Source organism: Plasmodium knowlesi (genome assembly GCF_000006355.2).
Source record: "Plasmodium knowlesi strain H genome assembly, chromosome: 6".
Lineage (NCBI taxonomy): Eukaryota > Apicomplexa > Aconoidasida > Haemosporida > Plasmodiidae > Plasmodium > Plasmodium knowlesi.
Window position 1 is genome coordinate 443369 of NC_011907.2, and position 13988 is coordinate 457356.

General features: G+C 41.0%; 4 protein-coding genes across 4 annotated transcripts; 1 reads left to right on the forward strand and 3 right to left on the reverse strand.

The window, feature by feature from the left end:
• Positions 1-327: 327 nt before the first annotated feature.
• On the forward strand, positions 328-2571 carry PKNH_0609600 (glutamine--fructose-6-phosphate aminotransferase [isomerizing], putative; the record flags this gene model as incomplete). The annotated part of the gene is made up of 1 exon (XM_002261732.1): positions 328-2571. The coding sequence occupies one exon, from the start codon at positions 328-330 to the stop codon at positions 2569-2571; it is 2244 nt and encodes a 747-aa protein (XP_002261768.1).
• A 254-nt stretch (positions 2572-2825) lies between these two features.
• Positions 2826-3854, reverse strand: PKNH_0609700 (ATP synthase mitochondrial F1 complex assembly factor 2, putative; the record flags this gene model as incomplete). Its single annotated transcript, XM_002261733.1, has 1 exon — positions 2826-3854. One exon carries the CDS (start codon positions 3852-3854, stop codon positions 2826-2828), a length of 1029 nt encoding a protein of 342 aa, XP_002261769.1.
• An 819-nt stretch (positions 3855-4673) lies between these two features.
• On the reverse strand, positions 4674-7421 carry PKNH_0609800 (conserved protein, unknown function; the record flags this gene model as incomplete). The annotated part of the gene is made up of 1 exon (XM_002261734.1): positions 4674-7421. The coding sequence occupies one exon, from the start codon at positions 7419-7421 to the stop codon at positions 4674-4676; it is 2748 nt and encodes a 915-aa protein (XP_002261770.1).
• A 1147-nt stretch (positions 7422-8568) lies between these two features.
• On the reverse strand, positions 8569-13958 carry PKNH_0609900 (conserved Plasmodium protein, unknown function; the record flags this gene model as incomplete). The annotated part of the gene is made up of 13 exons (XM_039114223.1): positions 8569-8684; positions 8871-10157; positions 10297-10846; positions 11001-11119; positions 11263-11316; positions 11450-11666; positions 11827-12039; positions 12188-12264; positions 12400-12585; positions 12712-12930; positions 13087-13160; positions 13311-13470; positions 13583-13958. The coding sequence occupies 13 exons, from the start codon at positions 13956-13958 to the stop codon at positions 8569-8571; spliced, it is 3648 nt and encodes a 1215-aa protein (XP_038969530.1).
• Positions 13959-13988: the final 30 nt, after the last annotated feature.

Below are 13988 nucleotides of genomic sequence, written 5' to 3' on the forward strand. Positions count from 1 at the left end.
AAAAAGTATACGGAGGAAAATATCATAAAAAGATAAAGAACAAAGTCCCAATAAACGGAACGAAAGCGCGCACCAAACCAGTCGCGCCTAGACACACGCAGCCAGGTGTAAAGTGATCATCGACACGATGAGCCAAGTATAGCATAGCGACGAGAGGTGCGGAGCATTGTCCTGCAGGGGGGGGGAGAAAAAAAAAAAAAAAAAAAAAAAAAAAAAAAAAAAAAGAAAACTGACGAAGAAGCAAAAACAGCGTGGAAGCCTTAGCATCCCCTCCCCCCGTGAAAGCATTCCTCGCAACCCAGATATCTCCGGCACCCCAGGAAAGAGATGAAGGGGGCCTTCAAAACCCTGTTGAGCAAAGTGCTCAGAAGAATAGAGAATGAGTTTTCAGCACCCACGGGAAAGACGCGTTCTTCGTATGCCAAGAGAGTCTCCAGTGGGAACTATTGGGCTGGCGGCGGCAGTGGGGGTGCACGGGCACCTTTGTACTTAGCGTTGTTGTGTGCGGGGGATCGTGGACGGAAGGGTGCAAATAACAGAACGTGGGAGAACCAGAGAGGTCGAACCTACGGGCGGATGGCCCTCCTCGTTGCGGCAACCATCGGTGGGCTGAACCTACTTCTAAAAAACGCAGAACAAGGAGAAAAAAGGTGGAAGAAAAAAACAAGAAACATTATTCCCTCCCCAAATATGAGAAATGAAATAGCTAACTGTTGCGGAATCATGGCATACCTTGGGAACAGAGACGCTTCAAAAATATTATTTGATGGAATAGAGGTGTTGCAAAATAGGGGTTATGATTCATGCGGCATGTCCACAATAAGCCGAACCGATGGAACTTTAAAGACAACCAAATATGCGAGCACCTCAACCAGTGATGCTATAGAAAAGTTGAGAGGAAATTATTCTACTAGTCACAAGAATGATAAAATAGGAATTGCACACACCAGGTGGGCAACACATGGATGTAAGGTGGATGAGAATGCTCACCCACATATGGATTACAAGGAAAGGATCAGTATCGTTCACAACGGGATAATAGAAAATTACAGAGAGTTGAAAAGTTTCCTCTTGGGAAAAAATATACCCTTTAAATCTAACACAGATACAGAGGTGGTAGCCAATTTGATAGGCTATTTTCTTGATCAGAAGGAGAACTTCCAAAACGCAGTGCTCTCCGCAATTAGGCAATTAGAAGGAACATGGAGCTTCTGCATAATACATAAGGATCACCCAGACGAAATGATCCTTGCAGCGAATGGATCTCCATTACACATTGGATTTAAGGACAATGAGATTTTCGTCGCCTCGGAGCACTCGGCCCTCTTCATGTTTACCAATGAATACATTTCCTTAAAAAACGGAGAAATTCTATCCATCAATAAAGACAAGATAAACGATCTGAAAACAGAGAAAAAGGTGGAAAGCATACCAGAAGTTGTTATACAAAAGACCCCACACCCTTTTCCTCACTGGACACTGAAGGAAATACATGAGCAGTCAATTACATTGTCCAAAACGTTAAATAATGGAGGCAGATTTAGTATACTGAATAGCTCCGTAAAATTAGGAGGTTTAGATCCCTATGTAGATGAACTATCCCAGATTGAAAATATCATTCTAATCGGTTGTGGCACGTCATACTATGCTGCACTTTTCGCAAAATATGTAATGCACTACTTGAATTGTTTCAACACGGTGCAGGTCATGGACCCTATGGATTTCAACGTTTCTGTCATCCCCAAAGAGAAGGAAGGAGTTATCTTCATTTCGCAGAGTGGAGAAACTAGAGATGTAATTAAGGCTTGTAAATTAGCTGACGATTTGAATTTAAAAAAATTATCCGTTGTCAATTCTGTCGGATCCACTATTGCTAATATGACTGGACGGGGTGTGTACCTAAATGCAGGAAGAGAAGTTGGAGTCGCTTCAACGAAATGTTTCACTGCAGAAGTTTCTGTCCTCACTTTAATAGCCATCTGGTTTTTTCAAAATAAAAAGGAAACCTACCATTCTTCACATTCTAAGGTAAGCTCCTTAATCAATTCCATGCATAGACTTCCTCTATATGCAGGTACAACTGTTAAATCATGTGAAGCTAAATGCAAAACCTTGGCTAATAAACTTATCAATGCCAAGTCCATGCTCATTGTTGGGAACGGTTTAAGCTACCCAATCGCTTTGGAGGGGGCCCTGAAAATTAAAGAACTCAGTTATATCCACTGCGAAGGATTTACGGGGAGTGCTTTAAAACATGGGCCTTATGCACTCCTGGGTGGGGATGAAAACATGCCTGTTATTATGCTTATTTTTAATGACCCCTCCAAAAATGTAATGATAAATACGGGTGAGCAGATAAAGTCCAGGGGAGCCCATATCATTTGCTTGACGGACGACGAAGATCTGTGCAAGCATTTCGCTGATGATATCATTTTAATCCCCAACAACGGGCTCCTCACGCCCCTGTTGGCCGTCATCCCCCTACAGATGCTTGCATACTACACCTCTGTCGCGCGAGGCAACAACCCCGACCGCCCCCGTTGCCTTGCCAAGACAGTTACTGTATCCTAGTGCCACCACAGGGGTGCGCGGTGCGTTCAACTGCACATTTTTCGTTCACCTGCACATTTTTCGTTCACCTGCACATTTTTCGTTCAACTGCACATTTTTCGTTCAACTGCACATTTTTCGTTCACCTGCACATTTTTCGTTCAGTTGCACAATTTTGCTTCATCGCGCGCATTTGATCATCGTGGTAAATATGGATTATTATCCATCCTGCATAGCCATCTCACGTAGCCGTTTTCATTGGTCTCAAAATTTCGTCACCGCTTCGCGTTATTCTCCACTTCCTGATGGAGGAGCACCCTGACCAAGCTCAATGACGAAAGTGCGAGCAACGCACCCGCGTCCTTGGTACCGTGTACATCGTACACGTAGCCCCATTTAAAGAACTGATAAATGTACTCCAAATTGCAGCACCTATACACATCCTTATAACCTATATACCCATGCAAAAAGAGGTAGCTAAAAACGAAGGAATTCAAAATCTGTGTGCATTTGTAAAATAAAAAAATATCTGAACTGTTCATATTTTTTAACAAATTTTTTATTTTCTCCTGCACACACAAATCCTGCACAGGAGTTTCAAAGTGATTTGCTCTTCTTAACTTAACTCCATGAATGTTTTCAAAAATTGAAATGAACTTAGTATACACATTATTTTCTTCCTCCATTAAGTTATTTATTTCGTAATTTTCTACATAATTCAGACTTTTCGGCAAATCAATCGTTTGGGACCCTCCCAGCTTCTTCACTCTGTCCATCATGTTAGGCTGTCCATTTTGATAAAGAATTAAATCGTTTTGAAAATTTTCAAAGATTTTATTTTCCATGATCATTCTCTGCTCTTGGAAATAGATCTGCTTATCTTTGCTCTTGATGTGTGTGTCGTCTCCCCCTGGAGGTATCACCCCCTCCAGAAAATCGACGAAATTGTTAGCCGTCAAGGTTAACGGCATTTTCTGCAAATCCATCTTTTCCCTATTCCGCAGCAACTCATACTTTATCAAAAAGCACAGATCAAAACTTTCGAAGGAAAGTACATTTTTCCCATTCGTTAATAATATTAAATCGTCGATGAATATTTCCACCTTGCCTGTGCAGGTGTTTTTCTTCAGATGGATATTTTTTAAATTTGCGAACTTGTTCAGAGTCCGCTTGTCGTTGTTTAGGCAAAGGTACCGACCTGTGTGCATGTCCTTCTTGCACATGTTGTGTGAGTAGCCCAAATTTACGAATGGGCGGAACGAGGTTCTTCCTCTGTTAGCTCCCCACAGGATGATCCGCTTCATGTTGTGCAAATTACAGGTCAGTGTCGCAGTTCAACAGTTTACTCTTCCAAGCCATGACGGAAGCGGCCAATCTACGCGTTTGGAAAAAATAATAATAAAAACGATAATAGAAACGATAATAGAAACGATAATAAAAACAATAATTATAACAATAATAATAACGATAATAAAAACAATAATAATAACAATAATAATAACAATAATAATAACGATAATAATAACTGAGTTAAGAGAAAGTGGGCTGAACGGGCCCCAACAGAAAGGCTCACTTGAACAGTATCTCACAAGTACGTTATTTTCCCCGCGTTCTTCCTGATGAGATCCTCGTAGGGACGACATAACACAAATGATCTATTCAATTGGCGGGGCTGATGGCATAGCCAGGCCAACTACGCCCCCCTGGCTGATGGTTTTTGTTTGAGAAAGGAAAAGGCACCACGTGGGACGCGTGCGTACAGGTATTCGTCACATGGAGAGTACGCACCGCACGAGCACATAGGCGAGAAGAAACCGCCGCAACACAGAATGCAAAAACGTAAAAAGCTTAGCCCATGTGCAAAATATATTGGCTAAGGCCGTAAAAGGTGACGTAAATATGACGTAAATGTGACGTAAATGTGAGAAAGTGCCAGAAAATTTAAAAAAAAAAGAAAAAAAAAGAAAAAAAAAGAAAAAAAAAAGAGGCAATAATGAAGAAATATTCTTTATAGAACAAAATGCTCCACACACGAGTGGGCCACCGCTTCGCCGATTTACCAGTTTACCACCTTACCGTTTTACTCTTTTGCCGATTTACTAGTAGACGCTCCCCCCTCCCCCTCAGAAGATGCCTGTTTGTTTCAACATCTGCAGAAGGTACATCCCCTTGTTGTCGCCCTGCGTGCGGCATTCCTCGTGGGCGCTCTGGTAACCCTTCTTGAGTGCGTCCACGAGAATTCTACGCACATTGTCATTCTTAAGCGACTGCAAAATGAAGCTTTTCAAATTGGCATCATTAAGCTTCTGCACTTTGTTGAGCAGGTAGATAATATCCGTGTCCTTTTCCTCCTTTATAGCATTTGAAATGTCATTCGAGGTGTCACTCGAAGTGTCATCAGAAGTACCATTCACTCTCTTCTTATCTTGCCCCTCCACATCGCCATTCCCATTCGTGGAATCCTTCGTTTTGAAACCTATGACGCTTTTTTTTTTTTTTCTGAAAAAATTGTCACCCATGTTGCCAAAGCCAAAGAAGTTGTTCAGTTCGGAGAGTAAGTCTCCATCTTGATGATCTTCTACTCCATCATCCGCCCCACCGTCGCCTTCCTCCCCCCCACTACGGTAGTGTTCACTTCGGTTGTTATCCCCGAAGAAATTTTTAAATATTCCTGAAAATAGGGAGCTAGGGAAAATGTCATCCATCCGATCAAGATTGCCATATTGATGATACTTGCCATCCTTTCCTTCCTCTGTGTTGTCCTCGTTTTCGTCGTCATCTGGATCTAATCCATTCCGTCTAATAATAATTTGTGTGTGTATATTATTATCGTCATTTGAGTATCTCCTTACTATAATATTTTTCCTCTTCCTGTTTCTACCCTCCTTATTCGAATTCACATTCTGGTTGTAAACCCGTGTCTCTGCCACTTTTCTTATTATATCATTTTCACTCTGTAGTGTGTTCACGTTGATTCGTTTTCCAGAGAGCTCCCTTTTAAAGTCATTTAATATCTCGAAACTAAACTCTGGGTGTGCATTGTACAGGGTACTCAGATGTGTAAACTCCTCTTCCACTGCTTTTTCATTCCTTCTATTTACATTGCAAGACTTGAATCGGTGCAAAGAATATTTCTTCTTCTCAATTTCATGCGTTACGTACTTTTCTATTATTTCGGATGCCCGTTCATATTCGTGATTATTACGCGAGGGGTATTGCTCATTCGTTTGATTACTTCCTCCTATTGAAGTGTTCCCCCAATCGCTCTCTTTGTAATCGCTTCGCAAAGTCTGAACCATCTTATTTAGCATGTTCTGTTTCTCCTCTGCAGATAATTTCTTAAAGAAATTAGTCATCTCCTTATACCTTTGCTCAAACTCGGGATCCTTCCGTGTTGGATCTTTCCTTGGTAGTTGTTCCTTCCCATAGAGAACCTTTATGGCATACCTCCTAATCACATCGTTAGTGGTTTTACAATCCTCTAAATCTATATCATCCTTTTCTAATTCGTTTGTTATATTCAGGAAGCTTAGCTCCTTAGTTTTTAGTTTCTCATATATCTGGGTGCATTTTTGGTCCACCTTCACTTGATCAATGATGGAGTCCTTTGACCGATTGGTAGCAGAACCTCCAATGGAATTACTCTTATTCATGTTGTGAGATGAACACTCAGTCGCTTCACAGTAGATGTAGAGCTTGGCATTCTTTAAGTCGAAGAGGAACTTGCGGTTTAGTAAAAAGTCTAAGCCTAAAAGAACCACATTGGAATCCATATATGGAAAGCCATTTTCATTTGCATATAATTCCTTCATTTGAACAGGCATTCCTAGATCGCCTTCCTTCGACAAAATAACAAAACGATTAAACTTTTTTAACTTCTTCACATTGAATCTTTGATTTAGTATATTTTCAACAAGGATGCTATCAGAACGTTCGTCCTCCTTTTCCAATTTCACGCTACTGTTAATGAACAAGGTTTTTGGAGTTCCCGAATCTAGAAGACCTTTATACATCTGATTATTCACATCTACGTTGAAATATTTTATGTGATTACTGTACTTGTTCAGTTCTACCTCGTGATAATGCTCATGGGGGGTGGTTGCACACTGTTCCTGTGGCAGACTGGACGTAGCATCTCCACCTAGCTCTATCTTCATATGGATGGTATCAAACAGGAATGAATCAAATTTCGAAAAAAAATCAAAACCAATGATTCCATCTAAATTTTTGTCCATCTCTTTGTCTTCCATTAAGTAGAATTGAAAAACTTTCTTGTCCCTACTTTCCTTTGCCTTCACCACTCTTTCTACATCAACTTTAGTATTGTTCAGGTAAAGCTTCTCGTGCACATTTTGGATATCCTCTTGTCCAAAGGATAGATGAGGGGGTCTCCTCTCCGCCTCATCCAATTTTCCACCATTACTACGATTACTTTTAAATAGGGAATCCTCCCCTCGTAAAAACAAAAAACTGTTGTCACTGCAGAGATCTACGATGAACCTTTTCTCTTCATCATTCATCATGAGTTTGGTACATAGGAATTCATTCCCACTGGGGCTCCTAAAATTCTCTATCTTCATTTCATTTTTTGCAAAACCCGATTCGTCTCTACTGAGGAATAGTTCCTCCTTCCTTCGCTTCGCACCCGGGTTCTTCCTACCACATTTGAGTCTCCCCTCGAATCCATTTTTGTTCTGAATAAAGAGATGCCTTGAATTCGTACTATGGCTCAGTAACCACGGGTTTGGCAAGAAGCCCCCTTTCTCAGACACGTGGATTATGCGATCTGTGCTCCTCCTTAACTTTAGTGTGTCAGAAAAATCAAATAGCAGAAGGGACAACAGGAGAAAGCCAAATAATATCACAGGCATTTTTTTTCCTTTCAATGTCTTAATCTTGTTTTTGTGGCCATATGTAGGACAAGCAGTTTTTTTTTTTTTTTTTTTTTTTTTTTTTTTTTTTTTCTTTCCCTCAGGACATGATTTTCACAGATTATTCAAAACAGTGTATGGGAACTCCTCTCCCTTTTGGATTAGCACACACCTGGTTGTGTTTGTACAACTCAACCTGGTGGAAGGGTCTCTACAAACCTACCAGAACGCTGTCCCTACATGTGACCCAACGCGACCACTACCTCACACGTGCATTCGTTCGACTACTGCTGTGCTTTGTGCGAATCCCGTGTTTCACGGAGACCTCCTTTCGCTGATCTTCGCCTGTTCGACAGCGGGGCGCACATGAAAAAAGAATAGAAAGGATAGAGAAAAAAAAACAAAAAAAAAAAGAGCACAACAAAGGGCATACGAACACAACAAAGAACAGAAAAAAAAAAAAAAAGGGCACAACTATGATCACAAAATAGAGCCCCAAAACGAATACAAAATATATAAATAAATGAAAAAAAAAAAAAAAAAAAAAAAAAAAAACGGAGAAAGCAATATCTCCTAGCCTACATAATCCATATATCTGTAACGCACGAAGAACCAATATTAAGAACAAAATTCCGGAACAAAAATGTGTTGATGGTGCTGTGTTTATTACGAAGGTTTCACACGCAAAGTGCGAAAACGGGCTCAAGGAGGGGGAGGCACTCCCCTCAAAAGGAGATTAGCCAAACAAAGTAGCACCTCCGCACTGCAACCCTTCCGACATGCACAGTGCGGAAGTATCCTGTTCGTCATTACCCTAATGCTCACGATTGTGATATAACTCCCATTAGGTGTGAGCCCCCCCCCCTCCTTTTGGAAAGCCCAACTTTATAAGGACGCGTACAGCGAACATAAAACAACTTAATTAGTGCTACATCACTCCTATGGGGTGTTCACACCTGTTGCAGGTAGAAACAAACCCCTTCACAAAAAAAAAAAAAAAAAAAAAAAAATATATATATATATAAATTAAAGGGTAGTCCCATTTTTTCTAATGAGATATATACCCCAAGCGTAGGCTACACACATTGCCAGTCATCTCCGTAGAAGTACCTACACGAAGTAAAAACCTATATCATGTTGCATCACATCATTTTTGTTGCTCCTTCGGGAATATCGATTCTTCCAATGCGCCGGGGCCAGATTGTGGTGCCGACTCCGTGGGGTTATTAATCTCCTTCTCGACATTCTCATCCTTCTGGTAGACTGAAAAGGGAAGGGATTATGTCAGGAGGAAATATAATTTGGAATGGGCAAAGGGCTAGAAAGAAGTTACCAAGTGTGGACACCTACACATAGATGATCTTACAAGAACGGCTACGAAAAAATGGCAACCTGAATACGCCGTTTTTCCGCATAACTTTTTTTTTTCTCTCTCTCCCCCCTCCTTACACGTTCCATCCTCTATCACACGGATGAGGGTGCCCTTTAGCTTGTTCCGTATCAATATATCCTGTTCCATCTCATCGATCTCATTGGCCATCTTCTGCTGTAAACTGATTAGGTGTTTCTTGTAGATGACTCTGTTTTGGTACTCGGTTTTCAATTCTGCTGTGAGTTTGTTTACTTGGCGTATGTTCCTCATCAGGATGTGTCGCTTAATTTTCAAGAATAGGATATAGGTGAATAACACTTTTATTTTTTCGATACTAGCCAAATCCTTAACCAAATCGGCTAGCATATGTTTCAGTTTGATTTTTTTTTGTTCCTTCTTTTTATTCCTCCTCCCGACTGCCGTCTTGTCGTAAACACCTTTTTTAAGGAAGTTAAACAAACGCTTTTTGCCTTCGCCCCCGTGGCCATTCCCACCTACTGCATTTTCACCTGCCTCATCATACAAAAAAGCAAAATCATACTTCCCATTTAGGAGTTTCGTAAAAAACAAATGAAGGTTCTGCGTTTTCTGGACCATCTGGAACTCACTGTAGTTTTGTGAACTCGTGACCACCGCGTCCAGTTCCTCCTCTTCCTGCAGATTTGATTCATCTCTTGAGGCATCTACTCCTTCTTCACCTTCCAACTTTTGTCTGCTCATCTTTTCGCAATTCCTTTCTGACTCACCATTCTCTTTGAGTGGTTCGGTAAAACTGGAAAGGGGATCCCCAACCTGATCACTCCCCATTTCCCTATTCACCACGCCAATATTACCAACTTGGGCTGCTTCCCCGCCCTGACACCAACCACTACGTTCAGGCATCTGGACAAGCGCACCCCCTTCCTGAGGCACATATCCATTAGGGCCATACCAATTTATCAAATTTCCCTGCAAAGCTTCTTGGTAGCAGTACTGATTATACCAGTGAATCTGCTCATTTAGTAATTGCCCTATTTGCTTCCTCTCCCATAATATTCTAACCTTTTCGAAGGTTTTATCTATAGTGTAGAGGATGGCCTTGAAGTGAAGCAAAATGTCATCGTCGTCAAGGAGTAGATGGTGAATGACTAGGTCGTCAAAGGGAAGTGAATTCTCCTGATCTTCCTTGAGCTTAACTGTTACTGTGTTTTCATTTTTTTTTAAAAAAATGTACAAGTATATTGACGTGATGTAGAAGAGGAAGAAAAAGAAAATAAAACTACTTACCACCTCATAGACAAAGTACTTTTCGCTCGTCTGGACGTGGTAAAACAACATCATCCATTTCTGTAGGCCTATGCTCGTGTTCAGGTAGGTGTAGGAGCCTGCGGAAAAAAAAGTGAATAGGTGAAGAAGTTATCATATGCCCATATAATGAGGTGAGGGAGGGATGGGTACGTAATACATCGGTGAGGAGATCCAAACAAACGTGACAAACATCGTTACTCTACCCCTTTCTCTTACTCAAGAGGGACGTCAAACAGACGGAGATGAACACCGACGCTGTCACGAAGAGGAAGTGAAACTTGTACTTGATAAATGAAACAAAATAGTTAACAAAGAAGAAGCAATAAATCTTCAACACGATTGTAACAAGAATAATGTGACAAAACCAGTTCCCGTAAAATTTGCACATTTTTATCCGAAACAGATCATGCAGCAGTGACTTGAAGTTAACTAACTTGTCCAAATTAAACGTGTCTGCAACGTTCCTGTTCTTTATATTTTCAACATAGTGATACGAATGCTTCACAGATGTCAGTGTCATAAAATTGAATGAAAAGAAGCACAAACAAATGACAAAAAAGAAGCTAAAGAACCATAGAAAAAATCGATTCCGCACGTAGTACAACATGTACATTACTAGTAGGAAATAACCCACCGTTACGAGTAAGAGGAATATTAAAATGATCAGTTTAGTTCTGTATTGTGGGTTTTTAAATTCGTTCATCTCATGTATGAAGATGTCTTTGGTTTGTCTGAACTGGCCGTTGCTCTGCATATTGAAGGACGCCTGCCAGGAAAAAAAAAAAAAAAAAAAAAAAAAAGCTATCTGGCTAGCTAAAAATAGATAAAAAGGTAACTATTCACATGCACATGTTCATATATATTTTATTTTATTATTTTATTATTATTATTATTATTTTTTCATCACTTCCTGGTGTTACATTTAATAGAATAAACAAGTTGTGCTCAAAGTTGTACAGTAGGGCATACGCATCGTAGTGTTTTATGGCTTCCTTTCTGTTGTCAAGAGTGTCTTCGTACTGGCGCAGTTCGTGCGCGTCTGCGTAGGGAAGAAAAAGCGGCGAAAAGGCGAGCCCAGTTGCGGTGTATAAGGGGGTGTACATAACGGGGTGTACATAACAGGGTGTACATAACGGGGTACGCGCCTGCTCAGACTTCGGTGCTCCCCTCTCCTCTGTTTACCTGCGGCGGGCTCGTCTGAAAGGAGGGGATTCTCCACGGCTATTTCGTCCGACACTATGGGTGTAGTTGAGCAGGAGGTCAACGTGAAGTGTCATGAATCAACGCATATTTGCACGAAGCGCCCTGTATCGGCCTTCGCTTCATATGTGGCGCACACCACCCCCTCCGGCAGAGAAGTGCGCATTACCTGCCTTCCCATCGCCGAGCTTCACCAACACGTCATAGGGGAAAATGTGGAAGTCGTCTTCATACACAAAGATGTTCTGTCCCTCGAAGACCGCTTCCAATTTGAACAAATTATTATTGTCCAGATTTTTTTTATTTCTCATTATGTTATTTACCACAACGGCGCTGAGGAACTGCAGGTACTCGGATGTCTGTGTCAGTGTGTCGAACGATTTTTCCTGCATAAGGGGGGTTAGGCGGTTAAAGCGTCTAACGCGGTTAAAGTGATTAACGAGGTTAAAGCGATTAACAAGGTTAACGCAATATTCTTGCCAAGGCGAGCATGGTAACCGAGCCAGACCAGACAGTCTTCCACATATATGCGCCCCGATGCATTACCTCTCCCCCCTTGGTAACGAAGGGCTCTCCCAACTGATGCCTGTAATGCGCGTCAAGGTGACTCAGCGTATTCTGATCAAAAAATATTTTCAGCACAAAAAATATAAAAAAAAGAAAAAAAAGAATCACACTCCCAATCTTTAGGATGTCTATTTTAATTTTCTTCTCTTCGTATTCTTCGTAGGTCATTTCTTTTTTTCGTCCGGTTGTGCCCTGTACAGGTGAATGTATATATGTATCGTCATCATCATGGTGAGTTGCTCAGGCGCTTTGTTATCCTTCTCTCTCTATGATTTTCTTATTATTTCCTCCTTTTGGATTAACCAAGTTTTCTCCCTCGACGCAGTTCGTCTTTTTTTACTCTTTCATTTGTCCTCCTCAGGAAAAAAAAGTATTCTCTTAGTTTGCCCCATAGATGGCTACTTCGAGGTTTCCAATCTACATAGGGAGGGGGGGGAAGTGAAGAAATATGTGTGTAGACTCGTGTTGATTTTTCTTCGCAATGGAAGTAATGAATGAGATGGAGTGTTTGTTTCCTCACGTGATCACCGTATTGCCCACCGAATTGCCTACCGAACAGATCCTCGTTATTGTTTATCAACAGAAAAGCAGTTGCAGTAGAAGCAACTGTAATCATGGGAATAAAAAAAAAACTATAAATTATTACAACAAAAAAGTTATATACAAATTCGTTCTTGTATTTTGAGTCGTCTTGGAAGGTGAACACAGAACTGAAATAGGCCTTGAGCTGCTCGCCGCCTGGAGAAGGTACAAAAGGAATATATGATTGTATAGGATTGCACGTATTACTACTTAATTTTAGCTATCCCAAAATCGAAGCTACTCATGCGCGCACCCTGTCAGGACGACACACTGCCTCCTTACTCGAAAAATAATTAATGAGTGTCAACAGGAAAAAAGTTAGGAGAAAAAGGAGGAGCATGTAGTTGTGCGCAACAGTTGTCCGAATTATTTGCACCGGGATGAAAAGAACCTTCCAGTAATTTGATAATTTTTTCAGGATGCTCAAAATGAGGAAAAGGTAGTAGAAGCAAAATAATAGATCGACGCCTTTTTCGTGCACAGAGTAATTCTCAACCGTGTCTACAGGGGGGGAGGGCAAAGACAAAGAAGGAATGACAAAAAAAAAAAAGGATGACGAAATGAGGAAGAGATGAAGGACGGAGAAACCACAAATTTAAGTAAACAGACACATAAGCTACGTGCATGGAATCCCTTTTCCAGTGCCTCCTTGCGTACCTATAAATTGCTCGTAGATGATGCTGAGATCGATGAGGGCAACTAGGCAAATGTATAGCACATTCAATTGTTTTCTGGTAAATGGGATTAAAAAAAAAAAAAAAAAAAAAAAAAAAGGGATGGAATTTCACTTGTTTCTGTGCATCGGGTGGGTCTGACTTTAAGATAACACCATCACTGGTCTTGCCAATGCAGTAGGTGTCCCATCTCGTGGACGAACTAACCCCCTAGAAATGCACTGACGATATACCACAGCCAAGGCGCTCATGTTAAGGAAGAGAAACAGCAACCACTCGTACCAGTGGTACGCGTGACCAATGCTTATGCTCGATTGCGTTTTGAAAATCATCGAATGGAAGAGCTTGTGAATCTCAACTGAGTAGTCTGCACAAAGGGGGAGGGAAATATCGTGAGACGAAATTGACACAGGGAAAGGAGAAAGAATAACGAAATGGACAGAAGAGTTGTATCTTGTGATATATATTCCACTACGTACCTACATATGTATTGGCACTCGCGTTATAGAAGGACAAGACGAAGTTAGATCCCCCCTCCAACTCATATTTCAAAAAAGCAATTCGGCCATAGTTGCACACCCGTGTCATGCCAGAGAGAACCCTCTGGAGAATTTCTATGTCGTCAATATTAAAATACCCCTTCCTAATAACAGAGGAAAAGGCCTTGTTGAAGCAGTTCGAAAAATCATCGTTCCGGTATGAGAAATGCACAAAGACGATAGAGGCATACAGAACAAAATGGGCTACTAATAAAAAGGTGTTAATGACAGATGTGTAGTAATGCCCCCCTTTTTCATTCTTTCTAGAAATGGCATTTCTAATTTCCTCCAGTTCATTTATTTCGTGCTCGTTCATTGGGTTAGCGTGGCGTATAGGGTGTGTGCA